General features: G+C 41.2%; 1 protein-coding gene across 5 annotated transcripts in view; it reads left to right on the top strand.

The window, feature by feature from the left end:
• The window catches only part of LOC308471314 (rho GTPase-activating protein 7-like), a 90,818-nt gene extending 69,814 nt beyond the window's left edge, over positions 1 to 21,004 (top strand). For all 5 annotated transcript variants that reach the window (XM_080995216.1, XM_080995214.1, XM_080995215.1 and 2 more), the window contains 13 exons: positions 1,429 to 1,500; positions 2,806 to 2,887; positions 4,845 to 4,908; positions 5,848 to 7,199; positions 7,535 to 7,705; positions 8,890 to 9,049; positions 9,946 to 10,144; positions 10,790 to 11,006; positions 14,582 to 14,696; positions 17,612 to 17,827; positions 18,289 to 18,506; positions 18,752 to 18,925; positions 19,816 to 21,004. In XM_080995216.1, the coding sequence (XP_080851342.1) occupies positions 1,429 to 1,500; positions 2,806 to 2,887; positions 4,845 to 4,908; positions 5,848 to 7,199; positions 7,535 to 7,705; positions 8,890 to 9,049; positions 9,946 to 10,144; positions 10,790 to 11,006; positions 14,582 to 14,696; positions 17,612 to 17,827; positions 18,289 to 18,506; positions 18,752 to 18,925; positions 19,816 to 19,912 (3,137 nt within the window). In that variant the 3' untranslated portion in view covers positions 19,913 to 21,004. The remainder of the gene's footprint in view (positions 1 to 1,428; positions 1,501 to 2,805; positions 2,888 to 4,844; positions 4,909 to 5,847; positions 7,200 to 7,534; positions 7,706 to 8,889; positions 9,050 to 9,945; positions 10,145 to 10,789; positions 11,007 to 14,581; positions 14,697 to 17,611; positions 17,828 to 18,288; positions 18,507 to 18,751; positions 18,926 to 19,815) is intronic.
• The last annotated feature ends 79 nt before the right edge of the window (positions 21,005 to 21,083 follow it).

Below are 21,083 nucleotides of genomic sequence, written 5' to 3'. Positions count from 1 at the left end.
ACTTGCTGATCAGAAGGTTGGCGGTTCGAATCCCCGCAACGGGGTGAGCTCCCGTTGCTTGGTCCCTGCTCCTGCCAACCTAGCAGTTTGAAAGCACGTCAAAATGCAAGTAGATAAATAGGTACTGCTCCGGCGGGAAGGTAAACGGCGTTTCCGTGCGCTGCTCTGGTTCGCTAGAAGCGGCTTAGTCATGCTGGCCACATGACCCGGAAGCTGTACGCCAGCTCCCTCGGCCAATAAAGCGAGATGAGCGCCGCAACCCCAGAATCGGCCACGACTGGACCTAATGGTCAGGGGTCCCTTTACCTTTACACTATAAATTAACAATAATGCATTCCATCAGGAAAGCTTTGCCAGCTGGTGTGTGTGTGTGTGTGTGTAGGGATCCTTTTCAGTCAGCAGTCAGAAGGCCTTGGGTGGCCATATGAGGGCTGTAACATGAACTGGACTAGAGGAGAGAACAGCCTGGGGTCTTCCTTAACAGGAGACACAGTAACTTGCAATATTGGTTCACTTTGGAGACTGATGGCTTATGCTCTTCCAGAAGTATATTAAATATGTTTACATTTTTAAGGCATCTGGTGAATGTTCTGTAGTTCTGCAAAGTTGTGTTTTTCCTTTTTCCTGTGGGAATGTTATACTGTTAGCCACAGGATTTTTATTAATTGCCACAAAATAAGTCATTAGTTTTTAGTTCCTGACATCTGTTTTTGTGAACTAGATGCCAGGTGTTATAGATAGTGAGCTGTAAAACAAATAGTAAAATACTTTAGGAAATAGGTGGGCCATATGGAGCATGGTTGTTTCCTCAAAGCACCACAGAACACCTTCCAAGCCACCAGAGCACCTAGTTGTACACTCTAAAGCAACAAGCATTTCTCGGCACACTGGAGGCATTAGCCTTGTTTTCAAACCATCATCATTTCTCAAATGCAGAAAGTTGCCTCACAAATAATTTCTCAGTGTTTAAACAAAAGTATTATTCTGACTATACAAAAGATGCATCTGAGCAGGAAAATCACTAGGGGCACCGAGTAAGCAAAGATATTATACTCAATTCCACCAGCTTAGATGCAACTGCATGTCAAAAGCATCTGTTGTATGCTTGGATACTCAGAATGAGTATGAAGAGTACAGGCAACCCCTGGTTTAGGCGAGTCCAAATGATGTATGCCAAACCCAGAAGTAGCTCCAAAATGTCATAAAAACAGCATGAAAGGGGCAGAGCAGACTCATGCACTCTACTGACACACATGGGGGTCTGGACACAAAACAAGGATTGCCTGTAATATATTAAAAGGTAGGGAGGAAAGAAAAGGGGTTGCTTTAAAGCTAGTAGCATAACTTAACAATGGGTTGTTTTTTGCTCAGTGTTGGAAAACAAAACTTAATTTGTGTTTTTGTTTTGTTTTGTTTTTGTAATTGCAGAAATTGAGGCCAAAGAAGCCTGTGATTGGCTGAAAGCTGCTGGCTTCCCCCAATATGCTCAGATGTTTGAAGGTACTACTTCACCCATGGCGTTCTGAGATGCAGAATAATTGAAAAGTATTGGCAATATGTTCCTTCCCTTTATAAACAGAAACGCTTGTGGTCCAAAATGCAGTCAGTTATAGAGAAATACCTAACAAATTCATGGATGACAAGGCCATCAGTGGCAACATAGCCATGGTGGCTGTGTTCTACCCTCCATTGTCAGAGGCGTTATGCCTCTGAATATCAGTTGCTGGGAACTGCAAGTGGGCTAAGGGCTGCTGTGCTCATGGCCAACTTGCAGGCTTCCCACAAGCAAACTGGTTGGCTTCTGGGAGAAGATGATGCTGGGCCATTGGCTTGATCCAGCAGGCTTGTCTTATGTTCTTTTCAATGCAAGCTTATTCAAGCTTATTTGTGTGCAGTGGGCAATTGGAACATAAAGCATTTTATTGTCTGCTAATTATTCTGTTTTAAATGTGCATTTTATATTTGACTTTCTTCTGTAATCTTTTCTTCTGGACTGTTTTATTTGATTTTTTAATGTAGGTTGTGAAATGCTTTGAGATTTTTTTAAAAATCAAAATATAAAATGATCTAGCAATGAACTTAGTGATAGACTCTTGACAATGTTATGAGTCTGTTTTGCATTATCTGCTTGTTCCTATCTCTGAGTAGACAATGGAGATAGAGACTGAGCATCTAATAATCAGTGGCTATGTTTGTAGGTAACACTAAGCAAAATCACAGATTAGCATGAATGCTGGGGAGGAGATTGCACCTACCTTGCACCTCTCTGGTCACTTTAGCTCAGTGTTGTCTTAGCATGTTGTCTGAATCCAGGCGTGTGGTTAAGCTCTCTCCTCCTTAACCACAAGCTGCAGCTGAGGTTGCTTCTTTTCTTAACAGCCATGTCTAGCTGAAAGGGCAAGGTAGGCACAAAGTGTGTGCAAGGTCTTCTCTGGGAGCTACTGCATTTCTGCTGTCTTGGTAAGCCATAGTTTGCTAGGCCAGTGTTTATTTCCTTCATAGAAGATTTTGAACCTTTTTTGATTAAAAATGAATCCTATCAGCTGGCAAGCTGATGGTGTGTTCATTTATAAATCTATGCTTTATTCCTTGCAGAGATTGAGACCATTTTGAGACTGGCAGCTGTCACTATAAAAAAACCACTACTTGGGGAGTTGGTTTGTTGTTGCTGGTTTGTATTTTTATTAAGGGTTTTCTTGATTTACAGAAGTGGGGAGTTTGTTTTTGAGCTGATTTGAGAAATTGTGAAATTAATCCCCCTCTCAAAAAAATAAATCATTTACCATTTTGAACTCTGTTTTGCAGATATGCAGTTTCCTATTGACATCAAAACTGTCAGAAAAGATCATGAGTTTTTAGACCAAGATGCAATAGAATCCCTATACAGGTAAACTTTGCTCTGAATTAAATAGATGTGTCTTTAGATTGACAACCTGAGGCTTTAACTAAGTCAATTGGTGTATCTTACTAGTTTCCTGTTGGGATGTCTGAAGACAGGCACATTACTATATAATTATTAGAATATTTGTAACTAGTAAGAACTGCTATATGGCTGTACAAGTCTTCGAAGGGCTTTTTCTTTTGAAAGCTAGGACTATTCCACACATACAGTGTTGCTGGCATGCTGTTGATTGCCTCCAAATCAACCTGGGTTTGCTCATGCATTATCTTCTAAACTGCATAGGAATAGTCTTGTATCTTGTATGAACTGAAATAACAATTATTATTATTATTATTATTTTATTATTATTATTAATTTTGTATACTATTTTTCATCTGAGGATCACAAGGCAGTTTACAATATAAAAACACAAAAATGCATAACATAGAAACAAATAGAAACAATAGCTCTCCACAGTGTAAAAGGCCATAGATGGCTTAATTAGCTTGGGGAAAGAAGAATGTTTTTGTTTTGTGACTAAAGATACTTATGTTTTTGGATTGTTGGCTTTCTGAGAAAGTTAGTAGGTTATTTTAGAACGCTATTTTATATGTTATATTGCAATGGACCAACACTGACTCCACCTCACATCCCTTATCTACTGACTTCCTTTATTTTGCCTACACTAAGGAAGATCCCTCTCCCCCTGTATTCTAAATTTTCAGGGTGCATCATGTTTAGGAATAATCTGACCCAAACTACAGTGAATAAAAGTAGCAACATTTGCAAAATTATGAACCCTGGAATTATTATCAGAAAGAGGTTTGGTAAGATGCTGCAGGCACAAAAGTGATGCTGACATTTTGCCAAAGCAGCTGTAGTAATATAGGTGCACTTTATAATTTCTTTTTCTTTTTTTAAGGCAACAGTAGCTTTGCTAAATATATGACTCTTACCCACTCCAAGGGAGTACTGGAGTAATTGCTTAATTGCAAACAAATTGCACAACAATCTTTTTAAAAGCTGCTTAATTTCTCAACAGATTGCTTAAAGGCTTCATGTAACCCACACTAACACAATTTGGGCCTCCCTTTTAAATAGCTTCTCAAGATAAAAAGAACAAGTCTCTCTTCATAGAGTCAGGTCTGAACTGGCAAATTTTAATTCATTGATCTATTGTTGAGGCTTTTATCAACTTGTGCAAAAGTGGAAAGATAAGAAGGTGCCAGATGTTCGTAATTGGACTGCAAGAATTTGAGATTTACGAGTTACAGAAAAATAAAACTTTCTTAGAAATGACACGAACCCCTGTATTTTTATTTTTTGGGCTTCCGTTTATTCGCTGCATAGAGCAAAAGCACATCAGGAAATTTATATTATACCAGGCAATATGTATATATTAATAGTTTGCTTATATGTGCTACCTTGAATTCAGCATGGAATAAATGATGTTGCCCACATTAACTTTTTTAGCCATTACTTTCTGAAAGAGGGACTTGTTTACTTTACTTTACTTTAACGTTTTCTACCTGCATCTCAAGAAGGTTCTCAGGCACTTTTATCACTGTTGACATTCTGACAATTTTTGTGTTACCGAGGCATGATTTTGTACCTGTTTCCATTTGTATGTGTTTAAGAGCGTTAATAGGGAATTGTAGGGTTTTATCCAATATTAGTTATACTCAATGTAGACCTACTAAAATCAGTGGCCTTAAGTATATTAGATGCATTGATTTCAGTGGGTCTACTCTGAGTATGGATTAGCTTCCCACATTATGAGGTGATAGCCAACTATTATTAGTGGAATAGTGGAGCAAAATGAAGATGGCTTAATGAAATTACATGTTAATTTCCTTTAAGAACTTTAGTGGATTGAGAGCCATTTAGTACAAGAGCCATTTAGTACAAGATTATAAGTAACCTCAGGTTAAACGTCTTAATGTGTCGCCCCCCCCCCTTCCAGGCGTTTGAATACACTGAACAAGTGCACAGCAATGAAGGTGGAAATAAGTCGGCAAAGAAAGAGGGTACGTTTCCAAATTATGCAATTGTTTTTATAAAAGAAACTTCTCAATATAAATTCAAAGGTGTTGACATAGAAGACTATAAACCACAGAGAGATTTAATTTTTTTACAATTTCTGTTTAATAATCAGCAAGCACCAGTTATTTATGACTGGGAATTGTTTGTGAGTTTTGTTGTGCTGAAGTTCTTCCTCAGTTACAAATATGTTTGAACCATTCTCAATTCTCACCAGGAAGCCATGCCAATGGAATAATGTGAGAACCCAACCCTGAAGCTGAGCTCTGAATTGCCCACTTTGATTTTAGAGTTTTAGTAAGATAACTAGAAGCAGATGCAAAGTTTAAAAAAAAGCAAAACAACTCACCTAAGCTAGCATTAAGCAGAAATAGTTCTTAAGTGGTTTAAAAATCACTTTAGATTGAACCATTGCAGCACTAAAATGTTGAGCATAAGTGCAGCTGATTGACCAAAGCATCCTTTTACATTACATGATGTCTTGGCTGCAATCCTTTGCATTTTCAAGGCAAGCTTTAGGCTGACAATATTAGGTTGAATACTTTGAAAAGCACTGAATGCTTTGAAAAGCATTCTCTCACACATGTAAAATATTGCAGGCCTAAAATCCACCATTCATAAGTATATCTTACTGAAATCAATTGGACTTGCTTAAGTATCTTGGATTCAAAGATGAGATCCATGAGTCTAGGCATAGTATTCCCATATGTAGGGTAGGTGTCACACTTCTTTTACCCATGGAATATGTGTCTGGAGTCAGAAGAGTTCTCTGCATTTTTGGAGTGGCTTTCTTTGTGTGTGGGAGAGCTGGCAATAGCAGGCAGGGACTGAACCATAATGCATTGTAGTAAAATGTAAGAATGAATATTAAATCAAAATTTTGATCACATGTCTTATCTTTTTTTAACCTCTTTTCTTGTCTTAAGAGTGATGAATCTGAAGAGGATGAACCTTGTGCAATAAGCACCAAATGGACTTATGAGAAATGTAGTCGGAGATGGTCTCGGTTAGAATGCTCGGAAGGTTCTGGTACACCAGCCTTTGACGGTCTCAGACTTAAATGCTCTGGCAGCGGGGATATAGCCTTTTCTGATCAAGGGGAGCGAAATGACGAGTCTTCAGTTCACAGTTCTAGTAGCGGGGATAGTGATTTAATCAGCTTTCCAAAGACGTTTGAGGAGGTTGAGATGAGCAGGAGTTCTTCAACATGCTCCTCAAATATATTGGCATCTCCTGACTCTACCTTCAGTTGCTCTTCTTCACCTAGTGAAACCTTGAACATAATTAGTGAGGACAAGCTCTTGGATAAGCCATTGCACAGAAAGGGAAGGAGTTTCTTAAAGAGAATGGAGAAGCTGCGCCTGCGAAGCAGCAGCTTGAAGAGAGAAGCACATTCAAAGGCCAAGCCCATTATTAGCGAGCCTATTCTTATAGAGGGACTAAATGAAGAAAAGCTGAAAAATTTCAATTGCGTAAGTATTTCTGACGTGTCTGAGAGTCAGCCGATGCAGCAGTCTTATTCCTCACAGACCTGCAGCAGTAGCAGCCAGTCTGAAAACAGCAGCACTGTGAGCACGCCGAGCCCCATTATCAAAATGAGGAGACACAGTAAAAGAGAAGGAATTTATGGAGAAGAATTTGATTCCAGCAAGTTTTCCTTGTGGAATTATCTTTCGGAGCATAACGAGATACATTTGCACAAGAACAAAGTGTTTCAAGTACCACAAGGCCATAAACCTGGGACTTTCCCCAAAGCCCTTACATACAGCCTCTTGTCTCCAATGGACAACACTTCTGTGAACTGGAGAACTGGCAGTTTTCATGGGTGTAGGAGGAACAGGGTTCAAATGGGTTCTCAGGAGCCTGAAACGCCACCTGGCTCCCTTTCATTGATGGATAACAGACTGAGCATATATGACAATGTGCCAGGCAATCATCTAAACAAAATGGATACACCAGAGGTTGGTGATGATGATGTTTTTACAGAGCTAGACAGTGTTATGGAGCATGTCAATGGACTCAGGAAGTTGGTCAGTCAGTGGACAGAGAAATTCTCTGATGATGGGGACTCCGACTCTGCCAGTCCTTCCAACCAGTCCATCTCTCCGTGCCCATCATCCCCTAAAGAGATCCGTCTTGAGACTGAAAAGCATTCAGAAGGGAAATTGCCAGAATTGTCAGTTACTGACAGTGAAGGGAACTGCAATGAACATGGCCTCACAGAACTGGCATATGTAACAGAATCGAGGATGAGACGGACATTGGCACATTCTATCAGGTCAGCTATATACTGGTTGAAGTGGCAAAGAATTAAAAATGAAATTTGGCTGGGGTTGTCATTGTAAGGGGTTAATCAGTTGGGCTTAAAGCAGTGTAGCATAAACTTAAGCTGAAGTAATGATTTAATAGTGAAGATAATCTGGCTGAATAACTTGAGGTTTTGATGCCTGAACACCGCAGAACTTGGTCACTAAAGTACAGTGTTCTACCTTTCACAAGGTATTTTGAAATTCATAGTGATTTTCTGTGGGTGTGCAGGTTTAGAGAGAGAGGGGGTATGGACAATAGTAATATTGAAGAGCACTGAAACAAATGTGTTTTTTCCCCCTTTAGACATGTGAGGAGACAATGGTCTACTGAGGAAGGCACAAATTTGGAAAGCCTTTCTCAGCAAATTGACTGCCAGTCAGCTGCCCACCTAAATCGATTGCAGAAGCTTGCTTTGTTAAAATTGACTACTTTAATGGACAAATACTCTCCTTCCAGCAAGCAAGGATGGAACTGGTAAGTTAGAATGAAGTTGAAGTGTTTCTACAGTGAAAGAACTACCTTAGTCTTGAATTGGAAATTGAGCCTGACCCTATATGCTGATTTTCAGAGCAAATCCCTCCAAAGGAAACTTACAAAAGACAATCAGCTCCATATACATAAGCAGGAACATGGTGCTTTCAATTGATTTACAGTACCAGTCCACTTGTAATGCTTCTAATACAGGACACCAATGATTTCCCTTTTACTTATCCAATCTGTGACCCTTACTGCTGAACCTATCCACCAACCGGAGCAGTTCTCAAGCTGTATACCTCCTCCCCCCGCCCACTTCATTTCATGCTCTAGATGGTTCAGTTCCTCAAGTCTGTGAAACTTCTGCTGTAATTGCAGAAATATTTTAGACTTTTAGCAGCACTTCCTTTCAGGTAATGATTAGACTTGTCTTGACTTTCTGTCTTGTGTAATGGGCAGTAATTCTCCTTCTCCTTCTGATGGTCTCAGCTGGTCTCAGAACTGTATGCATGTATGATGGAGGTGTGCCCAAATGCTTCTCTCCTTCTGATAACCTCTGATTGCATTAGCAATCAAAACTCAGTGGCATAAATTTTACAAAATGTATTTTGGTCCTCAAGGCACCTTTAGGAAGTTGCCTGTATGTAATTCTCTCATCATAGAGTCCCTGTTTCTCTGGCTAACCATGTAGAACTCTCTACGGAATCTTCAGTATGTTTATGCTGATGTTTTTGCTTACAAACAAGTATATTGGGGTTTGCAAAATTTGGGGGAATAAATTGGCTGAGGATTGCAATAGAAGAAGGGCAGCAGGAGATAAAGAGTAGGAAACTGGAGGGTGGATAGCTATGCAGTAAGTAGCTGTACTCCAGCTTAAAGAAACTGGTATTTCATATTTGAACAGTATCTTGTTTGGCATAACAAATACTAAAGTAAAACTTCTATTGGGATGCCACATGGCTAGCATTGGCAGATGCAGCAGCTCCAATGGTATGTTTCTTTTTCCATTGCTTTGGTAAATACTGCTTTCCTTTCAAACTAATAAGGGTTAGAATTGTTAATTGTGTCCTCCTGATACTTTTTGTATTCTATAAATGAATTCAGTGTATCTACCCCACCTGCCTGATATGCATACCCAGCTCAGAGCATAAATCTGCATAAAAAAATGAATTCTGTATTTTCAGGACTGTTCCAAAGTTCATCAGAAAAACAAAAGCACCAGACTATAAGGACAAAAATGTATTTGGAGTACCGCTTCTGTTAAATGTGCAGAGAACAAGTCATCCTATTCCAAAGAGCATACTCCAAGCCATGGACTACTTAAGGGAACATTTTCTTGATCAGGTATCAGTATGAAAGCTTATACTGTATTAAATAGGAAAAAGCCTTTCTGTTACTAATATGAGCAAATGTCTTATAATATTTCCCCTCGTGATGGTTCTTCCACCCCTTCAAAACTTAAGCAGTTTTCTTTAAATGGGGTAAAGCTTTATTTTACTCACAAAACACTCATTATCTCCATACTTGCAACAATTTCTTATGCTGAATTTATGAAGCTTTGCTCATAATTTTTCATAGCCCTGGCCGGCTCTCAACCCTCTCTTTATTAGAGCCTCTTATTCTGATTTTGTGTACGTACACACATATGCCAATAACATTCGATGTGTTTGGCTTGGTATAGCTGCAAATTCCTTATTTTGGTGGGGTTGGGGAACCCCTGAGTTTATTGTTCTAATGGTCTGAAATGCTTATGTGCTGGAAACAAAAACAAAAAAAGGGATACAAGGCGAGGGGTTGGGGCAGAGTAACTTTGGGACTGCTGAGGCAGACATTTTCATCACTCAGAGCCTGCACTATCAAGCAACAACTTGCTTGTAGGTGACTGCCATTATAGTCCAGACACCATAAACACGACACTCTTTAGCACTTTACATCACCTCCAACCTGCTGAGTGACAATATAGTGTGTACAATACTGCAGATGAAGGGGTCTATACATGTAACAAGGAGAGATTAAAGATGCATTATCAACATTCTTTTTACATTTTCAAACGAAATAATCTCTCCCCCCCCCCGTTTCTTTTATTGCGCATATATCAAAGTGCCTTTGAACATAGTACAATCAAAGTGCCTAGAAAGCTTGTGGATATGTAACCACATTAAGAGTTCCATGCCACAGCCGGAGTCAAAGGACATTATTCTGCAGATTGAATGTTTACCTTTTTTTGTTCTTTTTCATAGGTTGGCCTTTTCAGGAAATCTGGTGTGAAATCCAGGATCCTTTCCTTAAGGGAAATGAATGAAAATGACCCAAACAATGTAACTTATGAGGGACAGTCAGCATTTGATGTGGCAGACATGGTGAAGCAGTATTTCCGAGACCTTCCGGAACCTATATTCACCAGCAAGCTCTGCGAATCCTTCCTCCATATCTACCAATGTACGTACCTGCTGTTGTTTTAATTCTGGTTGGCTATTTTAGACATTGATTTTATAAGTGGAATGTAATTTTGCTTTGTTAGTTTAAGTGTGCCTGATGCTACTTAGTTCTGATTATCAATTAATTCAGTTTCTTAAGTCAGAGGTCAAGGGACAAATGATGTAGGAATATATTTTTCTTTCTTTAAACTAGTCTCTAAGATGAGCCGCCTTCTTCTTCTTCTTCTTCAAATTTGTATACCACCATATACATGTAGATCTCAGGGCAATTCACAACATAAAATTGCAATATAAAAACACAGAATACATAATAGAAATACAAACAAAGACAACCCAATAATCCCCTCTACTGCAACACATTTAAAGGGCACCAGATGTCAGCTCAAAGCCTGGTTATAGAGGAAAGTTGTGTGCCTGATGCCTAAAGATGTGTAATGTAGGCATCAGCCAAACCTCCCTGGAGAGAGCACTCCACAAACATGGAGCTGTTCAGAAAAAGCCTGTTTGGTATGTGTGTTTAAGTTTCTCCCCTACTGTATTAAAAGTAAATGGAAACTACATTGTACTCAAGTAATAAATGTCAACTCTTTTTGTAAGAAGATACCCTAGTTCCTGATCTTGGCTTCCATCTTTTTTTCCTCTCTAGATCTGCCAAAAGATCAGCAGTTTTGTGCTGTCCAAGCTGCTGTTCTTCTGCTTCCAGATGAAAACCGAGAAGCTTTGAAAACACTGCTATTCTTTCTCAGAGATGTAGTGGCTTTTGTGGAGGAAAACCAGATGACTCCAACCAACATTGCTGTTTGTCTAGCACCATCCTTGTTTCACCTTAATACCCTGAGGAGAGAGAGTTCCTCATCGTCTAGGTATTTTTGCGTGAATAATACTTGCTTGCTGATGAGCAGTGAAGGAAAATACATTGTACAAGTGTAAAGGTGCTTCAAGTCAGGTCACCTTTTTATATGGCATAAGCACAGTATTGCCTTTTTACTTGCTTACAACGGTCATTTCTTTCAAGTGTAGGTTTCTTTTAGCCAATTTGTGCTGCTTTAGCTGAGTTCAGGTACAAATCATAGGTCTGTGAGGGTTGGAATGCACCTTATTTCAGATGTTAACAACTGTTAATGGCTGTTAATTGAATATGGCTGTACTTTTTAATCATGGTGATTAAAAAAAAAGAGTTAGCACTGCCAGAATGGACAGTAGATAGAGAAAATATCCCCTGTACTGTTTGGATATTTGGTGAGTAGCTGCCTAAGGATAGCTAAAGGGTTTTATATCAGCCTGTTAATATTTAAAAATCATAGTAGTGCTGATTGTTAGGGAACAAAAATAAGTAGATCAAGAATGGGAAACCTGTGGTCCTCAAGGTGTTGGTGGAATTCAACTCCCATCAGCCCCAGACAGCCTGGTTAACGGCCAGGAATGATGGGAACTTCAGTTGCCTCAATATTTGGAGGACCACAGGTCCCCTCCCCCCAGTAGTTTGAAAGCTTTTTCTCCGAGAAAAAATTCATTTCCTGACAATAGTTAGTGTATGTTGACCTGCTCCATTTAAACGTTAGTTTCTTGCAGAGGGGTGAGTGGGTGGGGTTTTGCTTATGGCTATTCCAGACATTCTTACTCTGGAGGACCTTTTAGCTTTATTATACTCATCAAGTTAACCAGTGATAAGCACTACACTGTCCTTCTCTGAATGTATGTACTTTCCTAAGATGCTGTTATTATATTACCTCATAAGTATAGCAGCGCTTCAGTGTAGCTTCATGCCATACATGGCTTGATGACGCAATAACACAGTGGTCCTGGGCCGATTACTTCCTGGGCCAGTATGCTCCCACCTTTTAAAAGAGGTAGCGTAGGGGTGGGAAGTAGCGACATAACTGGCTGCTCCCACAAGAGATCTGTGACCAGAGTAGTGGGGGAAGCAAACCCATGGTGAAGTAACAGCACAAAACGGGATATTGGACTGCATCCCTCAGGGCTATACTTCCAACATAACATTTCTGTAGAGGCAACCAGAAAAAGGTGGCAGACATTTTTTTAAAAAAAATATGGGGGTAGCTTTGGATCAGCCTGAAAAGACCAGGGTGGTTTAGCAGAGACATACAGCTCAAAGAGGCTTTCAAGAAGTGAATGAATCTCAGTTTACTGATCCCCATATATACCTAAAGTGTAACTTTTTCATCTCTGCCACAGTGAGATGTAGACGTTGCCTCTGCATTTGGGGAGCTTGCCTATCTCCACATGCAGCAATCCCCACCGTCATTTAGAAAGTTGACTGGGAGTCAGGTTTAAAATCGTAGAAAAATAGTACTGTGGGTACAGAAAGTTGCATCAGTACCATCACTGTACCAGAGGCCTGTTCATGATGAAATGCATATGCAGTCATACCTCAGGTTAAAGTCACTTCAGGTTAAATCTTTTCAGGTTGCGTCCCATGGTGACCCGGAAGTAACGGAACAGGTTACTTACAGGTTTCACCGCTTACGCATGCACAGACACTCAAAATGCCGTCACGCGCATGCACAGAAACGGTGAATCGCAACCCGTGCACGAGCAGACGCAGGTTGCATTCTGCTCAGGATGCGAACGGGGCTCCGGAACGGATCCCGTTCGCATCCAGAGGTACCACTGTACTAACTAATAGGAAAAACTATATTTGAGCAAGAAGCGTTCTTTAGATTGTGTGAGCTGAATGTCTGTGGCAGGTTAATGCCATTAAGAGTGCAAATTATGTTTCATGAGTGGGGGTGGGAAGCTTGAAAAAGTATCTGCATGTTTTAGGATGATAGCTCAATCTTTGAGAGAGGTGAAGAGAGGTAAAGCATGTGAAGAATGTGCTTTTAAGAAGAGTACGCATCCCAGATGCGTATCAGGCTATAAAACAAGTCCTGTGATGCTCAGCATTCCCCAGAGAGAGAGAGAGGAATCCAGAACTGAGATGATGACAGCATTGTCAGTCATAAGAGAATGAACACATAATCACAGCCAAGAATGTGTCAGAAGAATTGATTGCAAAATAAAATGCTAAATTCTTAATTCCAGGTGAAGAAACTTATATTTTGGAAGTTTAGAACTTTTAGATGAGGAGGCCTCTACCATCAGACTTTCCTTTGAGCTCTGTACTACAGCAGGAGCAGCTATCTTAAGAAAAGAGGGAGTGCTTGTCTTTTCTCCCCCTCCCCACCCCACCTCGTTGTTTTAACAGCAAGGTTGCTTTGAACGGGAAATTTGGATAATAAATTTGCTAATATTTTACTTTCAGTGTTGGGACTTCAAAAGGACCTAATCTAACAGCTTTGGCTTCAAGGATTAAAGTCAAGCATCTTTATCCAACAACCTCTTTTTAAAAACCATTCACAAAGAATTTTCCAAGATAAAGCTATTAGAGATGAATGCCAGGCTCTTGGCAATCCTAATCTTGGCATGATGCCACAAATAAGCTTAAAATATGAATTAATGCTCTTTGGCAAAGCATTTGGAGCTCTTAAATAATGTGATTGGCTTTCCCTTAGACTTTCTGGGCCAGCCTTTAATTAAACACGTCTAATGATAATAGGCAAATCAATGAGAGCTTTGTGTGCGCCTTTGAATTAAATGTACCTGACCAGGATTGGTTAAAGTATACTCACTTAATAGGCCATTCTTCACTTGTGGCTGTGCAGCGCATTGGGCAGTGACAGCTCCATGACCATAGTTGAGGGAGTTCAGGTTAACCTTTGGTTAACATTAAAAATGAACCACAAACCTTAGATATTGAGAGACCGTTTACCATACTTAATAAACCATAGTAAGCTATGGGGCTTGGTTCACATACAGTGCCAAGCCATGGTTTAATAAAACATGTACCATTGTTTTCCTCCTTCGAAGAAATTCAGTGTTGTGCTTTGGCAATAATTTCATCAGCACAAGCTGTTCAGCTTGCTGGATAGGATGATCCTCCCTCTCTTCTTCCCGCACACTCTTCTGGGGGTTTTTTAAGGACCCACCCTGAGCCAGTCTTGCGAGGGCCCTGGAGGAGGAGAGGGGGAATCTTTGTGTGGGCTTCTGATAACAGGACCAAAGTTTGTAAGCCGACAGCAAACCATGGCTTCAGCTCATGGTTTATTGGACTGCATATAAGCTGCTGGGCACGGTTAAACATACTAACATTGTTTAATAAACCATGGTTTAGCATTATGTGCAAACTGTCTTTTGACATGTAGCCTTCAGGGGGCCTGCCCAACCTATTATCTGTTAAATTTTTAGAATGTTGGTGAAGACTACCTTATACTAGAGGGCTGTCACTGTTTAGATTGACAACAAAACATGCCACAGAACCAGGAGCAGTTATTTTACATTTCTATCCCTCCCTTTCACCTGCAGTCTGAAGTGATAGTGCCCTTACCAGCTACATTGTGTGATTTGAATAAGCAGCCCTTTGTATTCTTCTCCTTAGGTCCAGCCAGAGGAAGCACAGTACAGGAAAACCTGACCAGAGAGACCTGAGTGAGAACCTTGCTGCAACTCAAGGCCTGGCCCATATGATAATGGAGTGCAACAGACTCTTTCAGGTAACTTGCTTTCTTCAGGAAGAATCACTGCTTAACTTCATTGGCATCCACCATCTCTCATGCTGCTTAGAAACTTGTGTAGTGGATACTTTGTTGGTTTGAAATCGGAACAGCAGCCCTTTTCATTGTTGGCAATAACAAAAAGCAGATGTTGGACCAACTCTTAATTGGTATTCATTAGTACCAGACACCTATGGTCTTTTGCTCCAGGAAGTATACCTCTCTAAACAAGTAAAATTTACTTTCTCTTAGTCCCTTGATAGCAAGGAAACAGTTTGCATTTTTATTTTGAGCTAGCTCAATATAAAGGTATATTCATAGGACTATGAAGCATATAATTAATGCTATATATATCAAATCACGATATTCCAAAAAGCTGAACCCCGAGCTTCATGCATCTCTGCTAGTGGTGATAGTTCATTCAATTTATATACTGCTCAGTATTAAAATAAACAAATCTCTAAGCAGTTTACAACTATATTGGCAGGATTACTGAGTACATATAAGGCAGTGTCACTACAATGGTTCAGTTATAGGCCATCACTTGGAGCTGAACAGATAACTGTTCCAGGCTGAACAGGTAACTGTTCCAGGAGCACTTGTCTTTTGTACTTTACAGAGTAGGATCAGCTCACCTTCCTGGGGTTTGATGCTTTCCAACATTTCCTCCCAAATCTCAAAATCCAGTGACTCATTGAATTTCTTGATGGCTAGAAACACTGGTACCACACTAGTTTCATCTCCAGAATCCTCTTGCTCCTCTTCATCTTCATGTTCACTACTTTCATCCTGTTCTTCATCAGACTCCTAATCTTCTCATTTGTACTGTCACCATCACCTTCCTCCTCCTGTACATGGTCTTTGATTCATTGTATGAGAGTTCAGAGCCGGACTAGGTTAATAGTGGAGATGTTTAATTTAGTATGTCATAAATTTCTAAGCACAGTTGAAAGCGAGTGCCTGACTATTTTGATTCTTTGATTTGCTACTTTCCGCCACCCTTGGTTTCTTCTTGGCTTATGCTAAATATGGGCTCAGAAATGCCTTATGGTGTGGACATGACTCAGCCTGTCCTTTTTTGAGGGGCAGCACCCATGTTAAGCATGAAACCAACAGAATACCACTTTCTACATTGATCTAAAAAGTTGTTAATGATGAGGGAGAAGTGTGAGTTTTCCAGTCGCTTGTTTGAGCACAGCATAACCTTGGTTATGCCCATTTAGTCCTGACTTGTAGACCCACTGGAATCTCTTCTTCCTGCATTACGTTGTTTGCATCTTGTGTTTGGGAGTTTGACCTGCTTAGTGTGAGGCCAGAGCTGGGAAGGGTGAAGAATGTGTGGCATTTGGGCCTTCTGACCACTCCTCTTGGCAGCACTTGAGCAGATATGAACTAGTGCCAAGATGCCCTTCCACTCTGGCATTGAAATTACTTGTTGGAAAGGCCTGGTGAACAGGGCTTTCGTGCATGAGGCGGGAGAGTGGCTTTTAATCAATTGAGATGTTCCAGTCATTCTTGCTTCCTCCCTTGTCTTTGACCTTGTTTTGTGGCATGAAGTGTGTGGGAAAGGGATTAAAAAAACAACAGAAAAGCAAGAAGGGGAGGGTGGGGAGGAAACTGCAGAGAAGAGAGGATGGGAGGGAGAGGCCACTGACTATTTGTGCAGCGTGCTGGGCCAAAATTAGACTCAATAGTTCAGGCTAAACACTTGCTAGCACGAACTTTTTCTGCTTTGGCACAGGGAGCTGGCAGTGACTTTAAGAGCTAGAAGCAAAGCCCCAAAGAGTGCAAAGGTTGATATACTATTTGTTCAGCCTCAGTTTTTTGGAGAACGGCAGCTTAGGTTCCTTCAAATAAGTGTTTTATATGTATCAAAAATCCTTTCCTCCCTTTTTGACTTAAGTCATGTGTTTGATTCATACATAACTGTAGAAGCGCTATACTGTAGCATTCAGCATCAAAAAATCACATTCCCAATCTGCTTGCGCCTTGATGGGTGACTGTATGACAATTGTGTGTATACTGTTCTTGAGCTCCTTTACAGGAAGCCTGGGATACAAGTGTAATAAATACAGTGGAATATATTGGGATATCCATTTCTTGTGTGGCAAGTTCCCGCCCCCCACCAAGGATAAATAAAGACACAGGACACAAGAATTAAGGTTAAATGGGCGAATTAGGCCACAACTTTATTGATTTCAGGAATGAGAGGCATTGGCTTAGGCATTGGTCTTATCGACTATCCGGCTCCAGCCCATTTGCTGAAGACCGGGAAGGGTTAACACCATAAAGGGGAGAGTCCTACTGAGGCATGTCAACTAGGAGCTCCCCCGAGTCACCGCTCGGGGGCGTGCCTTAGGCCCACACCTCCATAGGCTTCAGACAGGGCCACACCCTCCGGAGTCCTTTATCGGACCACCCTTCGCTCTTTGGGGGGAGGTGATGACGTTCCTCCCCACACACATCCTCTTAACCCCTCCTTACCAATGCCTAACTGCCAATGCCAAGGAGTTGTGACGAGTTGCTGCGAGGTAGGCGAAAAACCAAATGGCTGCAAATCGCCAATTGGGTAAAATTCCTACCATGCCCCTTGCGGCAACAGACCGAAGTCCATAGCAAAGTCAGAAGCCTACCTAAAGGGAGGGAGGGTGGGAAAACATGAGGGCTGGCCGGCAAAAGAGGGCAAGCCCCGGCCGCGCCGGCCCCCAATAGGGCAGGCCACGCCCCCCAGCCACCCGATTGGCTGGCTGGGCGGACGATGCGGCCAGGGTTCCCCTGCTCTCATGGGGGCTGCAAACCAGCCCCCGCTCACGTGGGGTGGGCGTGATGCCCGCAACCCCACCTCCTTGCCAGGTCCCGGAAGTGGCTTTATGACCTATGCTTCCTAGCAACTAATTTCTAGTATTCTTCTGCAGATTCCTGACTACTGTTTGGATCACAGTTATGAAAATTTACATGATCAAACTATCTCCAGTGAAGTAGATCCACACCAAACCTCCTTATCAAAGCACTGTAACACAGTGGTCTCCCTGGAGCGCTCCATGCAGGACTTGCTCCGAGATGCCAAGGAAAAATTCAAGAACTGGGTTACTTGCTCCACCTTAGAAGGAGTGGATTCTGCATATAAAAAGGTAATGTTGGCATGAGAACGTTAATGAGGCTCAGAGTAAATGAGTTTTAAAATGACATTAATACATGTGTATTCTGTGAAAATAACCAGTTAACAGTATCTTGTCCCATTTGCAAATAACCTTCCTCTGAGAAATAGGTCACACATTAACTGGAAAAGGTATGGCATGGAGCACAAAAGTACTGAAATGCCACCATGGTACTGTTTCCCAAACTGGAAAATTTATTTTTCTTTTGAATATGTGGATAGTCACTTTAGGTGCTGTGATATGACATCCATAGCTAGCAGGACCAGAGGTCAGAGGTGATGGGAGTTGTAGTCCCCAGACCCAAGTTTGGGAAACCATGTCTTAATGGATTGAGGGTCCATGTTGACTCTAGTCCCGGGGTTCTACAGCCATTGGATCCCAGGCTGCTTTTGGCAGACTCAAATAATTTTCTAATGGATTAACTGTCTTCAAAGGTGGATGATAACTACTTGGTCCGGGTATGGAAAGCTTCAGCTGAAATTGATGCTGCCCCTAAAGTGGTTCTATATCGGATACTGATGGAACAGCACCTATGGAACCCAAGCCTTCAACAAACAAGAGTCCTAGAAATCTTAGATGATGAAACAGACATTTACCACTATGCAACAGAGAGCATGTCTCCACTTCCTCCACGAGAATATGTGGTTCTAAGGTAAGGAATCTACAATATTCCTGTCTCTGCCAACTGCTGTTAATTATGAGATGAGCTGCAGCAGATGTAATGACTTAACCGTAGTTGAATATTATTTTTATACATACAGCTGAACACCTTGATCATGTGCAGAGCCTGGAAGTTGATGTAAATGAGCTGTTACAGTTGATAGCATGGTTTCAGTTCATAAGCATAATGGCATATTGATAGGCAATGAGATGATTGATTTGACCTTTTGTTTCCAGGACTTGGCGGACTGATCCTCAAAGCAGCACATGCATATTAGCAGCTACCTCAATAGACTGTGAAGGTGTTACCATGACGGGGATCTTGGGTCAGGTCCTACTTTGTCAGTATCTTATAGAAGTAGTCGGCACTCAGAAATCCAAAGTCACACATGTCTGTCGAACAGATACCAGGTATCTATATTTCTTTTATTTTTCTTTAGAATGGCGTGACATAATAGATTAGGTCCAAATGCAATGAAGGTCAAGGGCTTGCTAGAGGTATGATTCAATTATGAAAAACTGGCATTCTGTTTGTGAATTGGCTGGCTGCTTGTTATACGTCACTGCACGAATTGTTTTGCCCACCGCTACAGCTGTTTCTTCAGATGTATAGAAATGTGATAGAAGCTTTGATTGCAGTCCTTTTAGTTAATAATGATTAAGTGCTTCTTTCATGGCTACATGTGATTTAGAAAAGTAATTTCAGGCAACCTCCTCATAAATCTGCATAAAGATTGAACAATTTTCAGAAGCAGTGCTTCAAGTGTGTGTTGTAAACATGCAGTCAATACAGTGGTACCTCTGGATGCAAATGGGATCCGTTCCGGAGCCCCGTTCGCATCCCGAGTAGAGCGTAACCCGTGACTGTGCGGGTCGCGATTCGCCGCTTCCATGCATGTGTGTGACGTCATTTTGAGCGCATGCACAAGCGGTGAAACCCGGAAGTAATGCGCTCCATTACTTTCAGGTTGCCGCAGAGTGCAACCGGAAAATACTTAACCTGAAGCTACTTCAACCCGAGTATGACTGTAATTTTATAGCACTGGTGGTGGAGGAGGAATGCCTAAAATGAGGGTGGATTTAAGTGTTGCACTAATAGCATTTCTGCTTGCCAGATGGAACAGTCTGTACTCTCCTCCCCCTGTGCACTGTTCTGTGGGTTCCCCAGAGAGATTTTGGGGGAGACATGGGGTGGAAAGCTTTGCTGGAAAGCATAGTTAGCTCAACCTGGCCCAATAGTCGGGAAGAGAAATCGTTTAAGACTTTAGCTTTTTTTAACAGGCTGTTTCATTTATTGGCAGGGGCCGCACAACTGAATGGTACAACAGGGCTTTTGGTCACATGTGTGCTGCAGAACTGGTAAGGATTAGAGAGTCCTTTAAAACTTCATCATACTGAGAGCAAGCCAAAGATGACATGGTGCTTTTGGAAGTTAAATCAAATGTGTGGTGCCCAAAGCTGAAGTTTACCAGACTTCATTATTGTAATTGAAGCATTCTAGAACTGTTAAGACATTTTTATGCATTTTATAAAGTTACTGCTTTTTTATTAAAAAATTCTACTGAGAAAATTAAATTGTTCAATATTACCTATCAAAATAAGTTATTGAAAAATGAACATCTTGATGTTCTAATAATGTGTAAATGTGAGATTTTATTTCCCCCCAGATGCTTTATAAACTAAAAATGTGAGAACAAATGTGTAATACTTTAGCAGTGCTATCTGACTAAAGAGAACTCCGCACCTGTGATGTCTTTTTCTGTTTTTAGCATTCTAAACTATTAGGAATATAATGATCATATAGGAAGCCATGCTGTATTTATTGGTTACAGACATTTATACTTTTTACAGTGAAGAAACAATAAGAAAAAGGATGTCTTTTTTCAGTGGAACTGTGTGTTCCAGCACCTCTGATCTGCGCCCCAGAAGTGGGGGGGGGGGGGGGAGAGAAACTTGACCTGCACCTTTTATGGGCTCCAGAAAATTGCAGGAGGCCTTTGGGGAGGGTCTTCAGCCTAACAGCTGGCATGGGGAAGCCACTTAGGTGGGGGCCTTGTTAAACTGCTCCACCGAGGTGCAGGCAGCTGCACCCCTCAGCGGAACAGTTTAAAGAAGGCGCCCACCTGTACCTCAGCTGCCTTTGCACAGGCAGGCAGTTGGGACACCTCTTGCTCCTGGGAGGAAGAGATGGCCTGCCTGTCGCCTGTGTGAAAGCAGTTGAGGCAGCCCCGCCAACAGAGCAGCCTCTGGCTCGTGAACATACATATTTTGAACTTCAATTTGCAGTACACCGCTGTTTTGGAAATGGAAAAAAGGGTTGTGGGGGTGGGAGGGAAAAGATAATATATTGATACTACTGGTACTTCCAGAATATATATGATACTTTTAAGTCTGTACATTCATTGCATTTCCTAAAATACTGTAATTTAGTGTCAATTGTGTTTTATAAGCTCAGACAATATACCTTTAATAAAAAGGTTAAGCACTCAATGACTGCTTTGTTCACTAAGGGTTATATTGTGACATTTGTGGACTACAGCAGTGGGAGAAATCACATTACCTCCTGCTT

This window comes from Podarcis pityusensis, assembly GCF_964106645.2.
Source record: "Podarcis pityusensis genome assembly, chromosome: 2".
NCBI classification, from domain to species: domain Eukaryota; kingdom Metazoa; phylum Chordata; class Lepidosauria; order Squamata; family Lacertidae; genus Podarcis; species Podarcis pityusensis.
The sequence above is the reverse complement of the archived record's forward strand: the minus strand, read 5'-3'. Positions and strand labels throughout refer to the sequence as shown.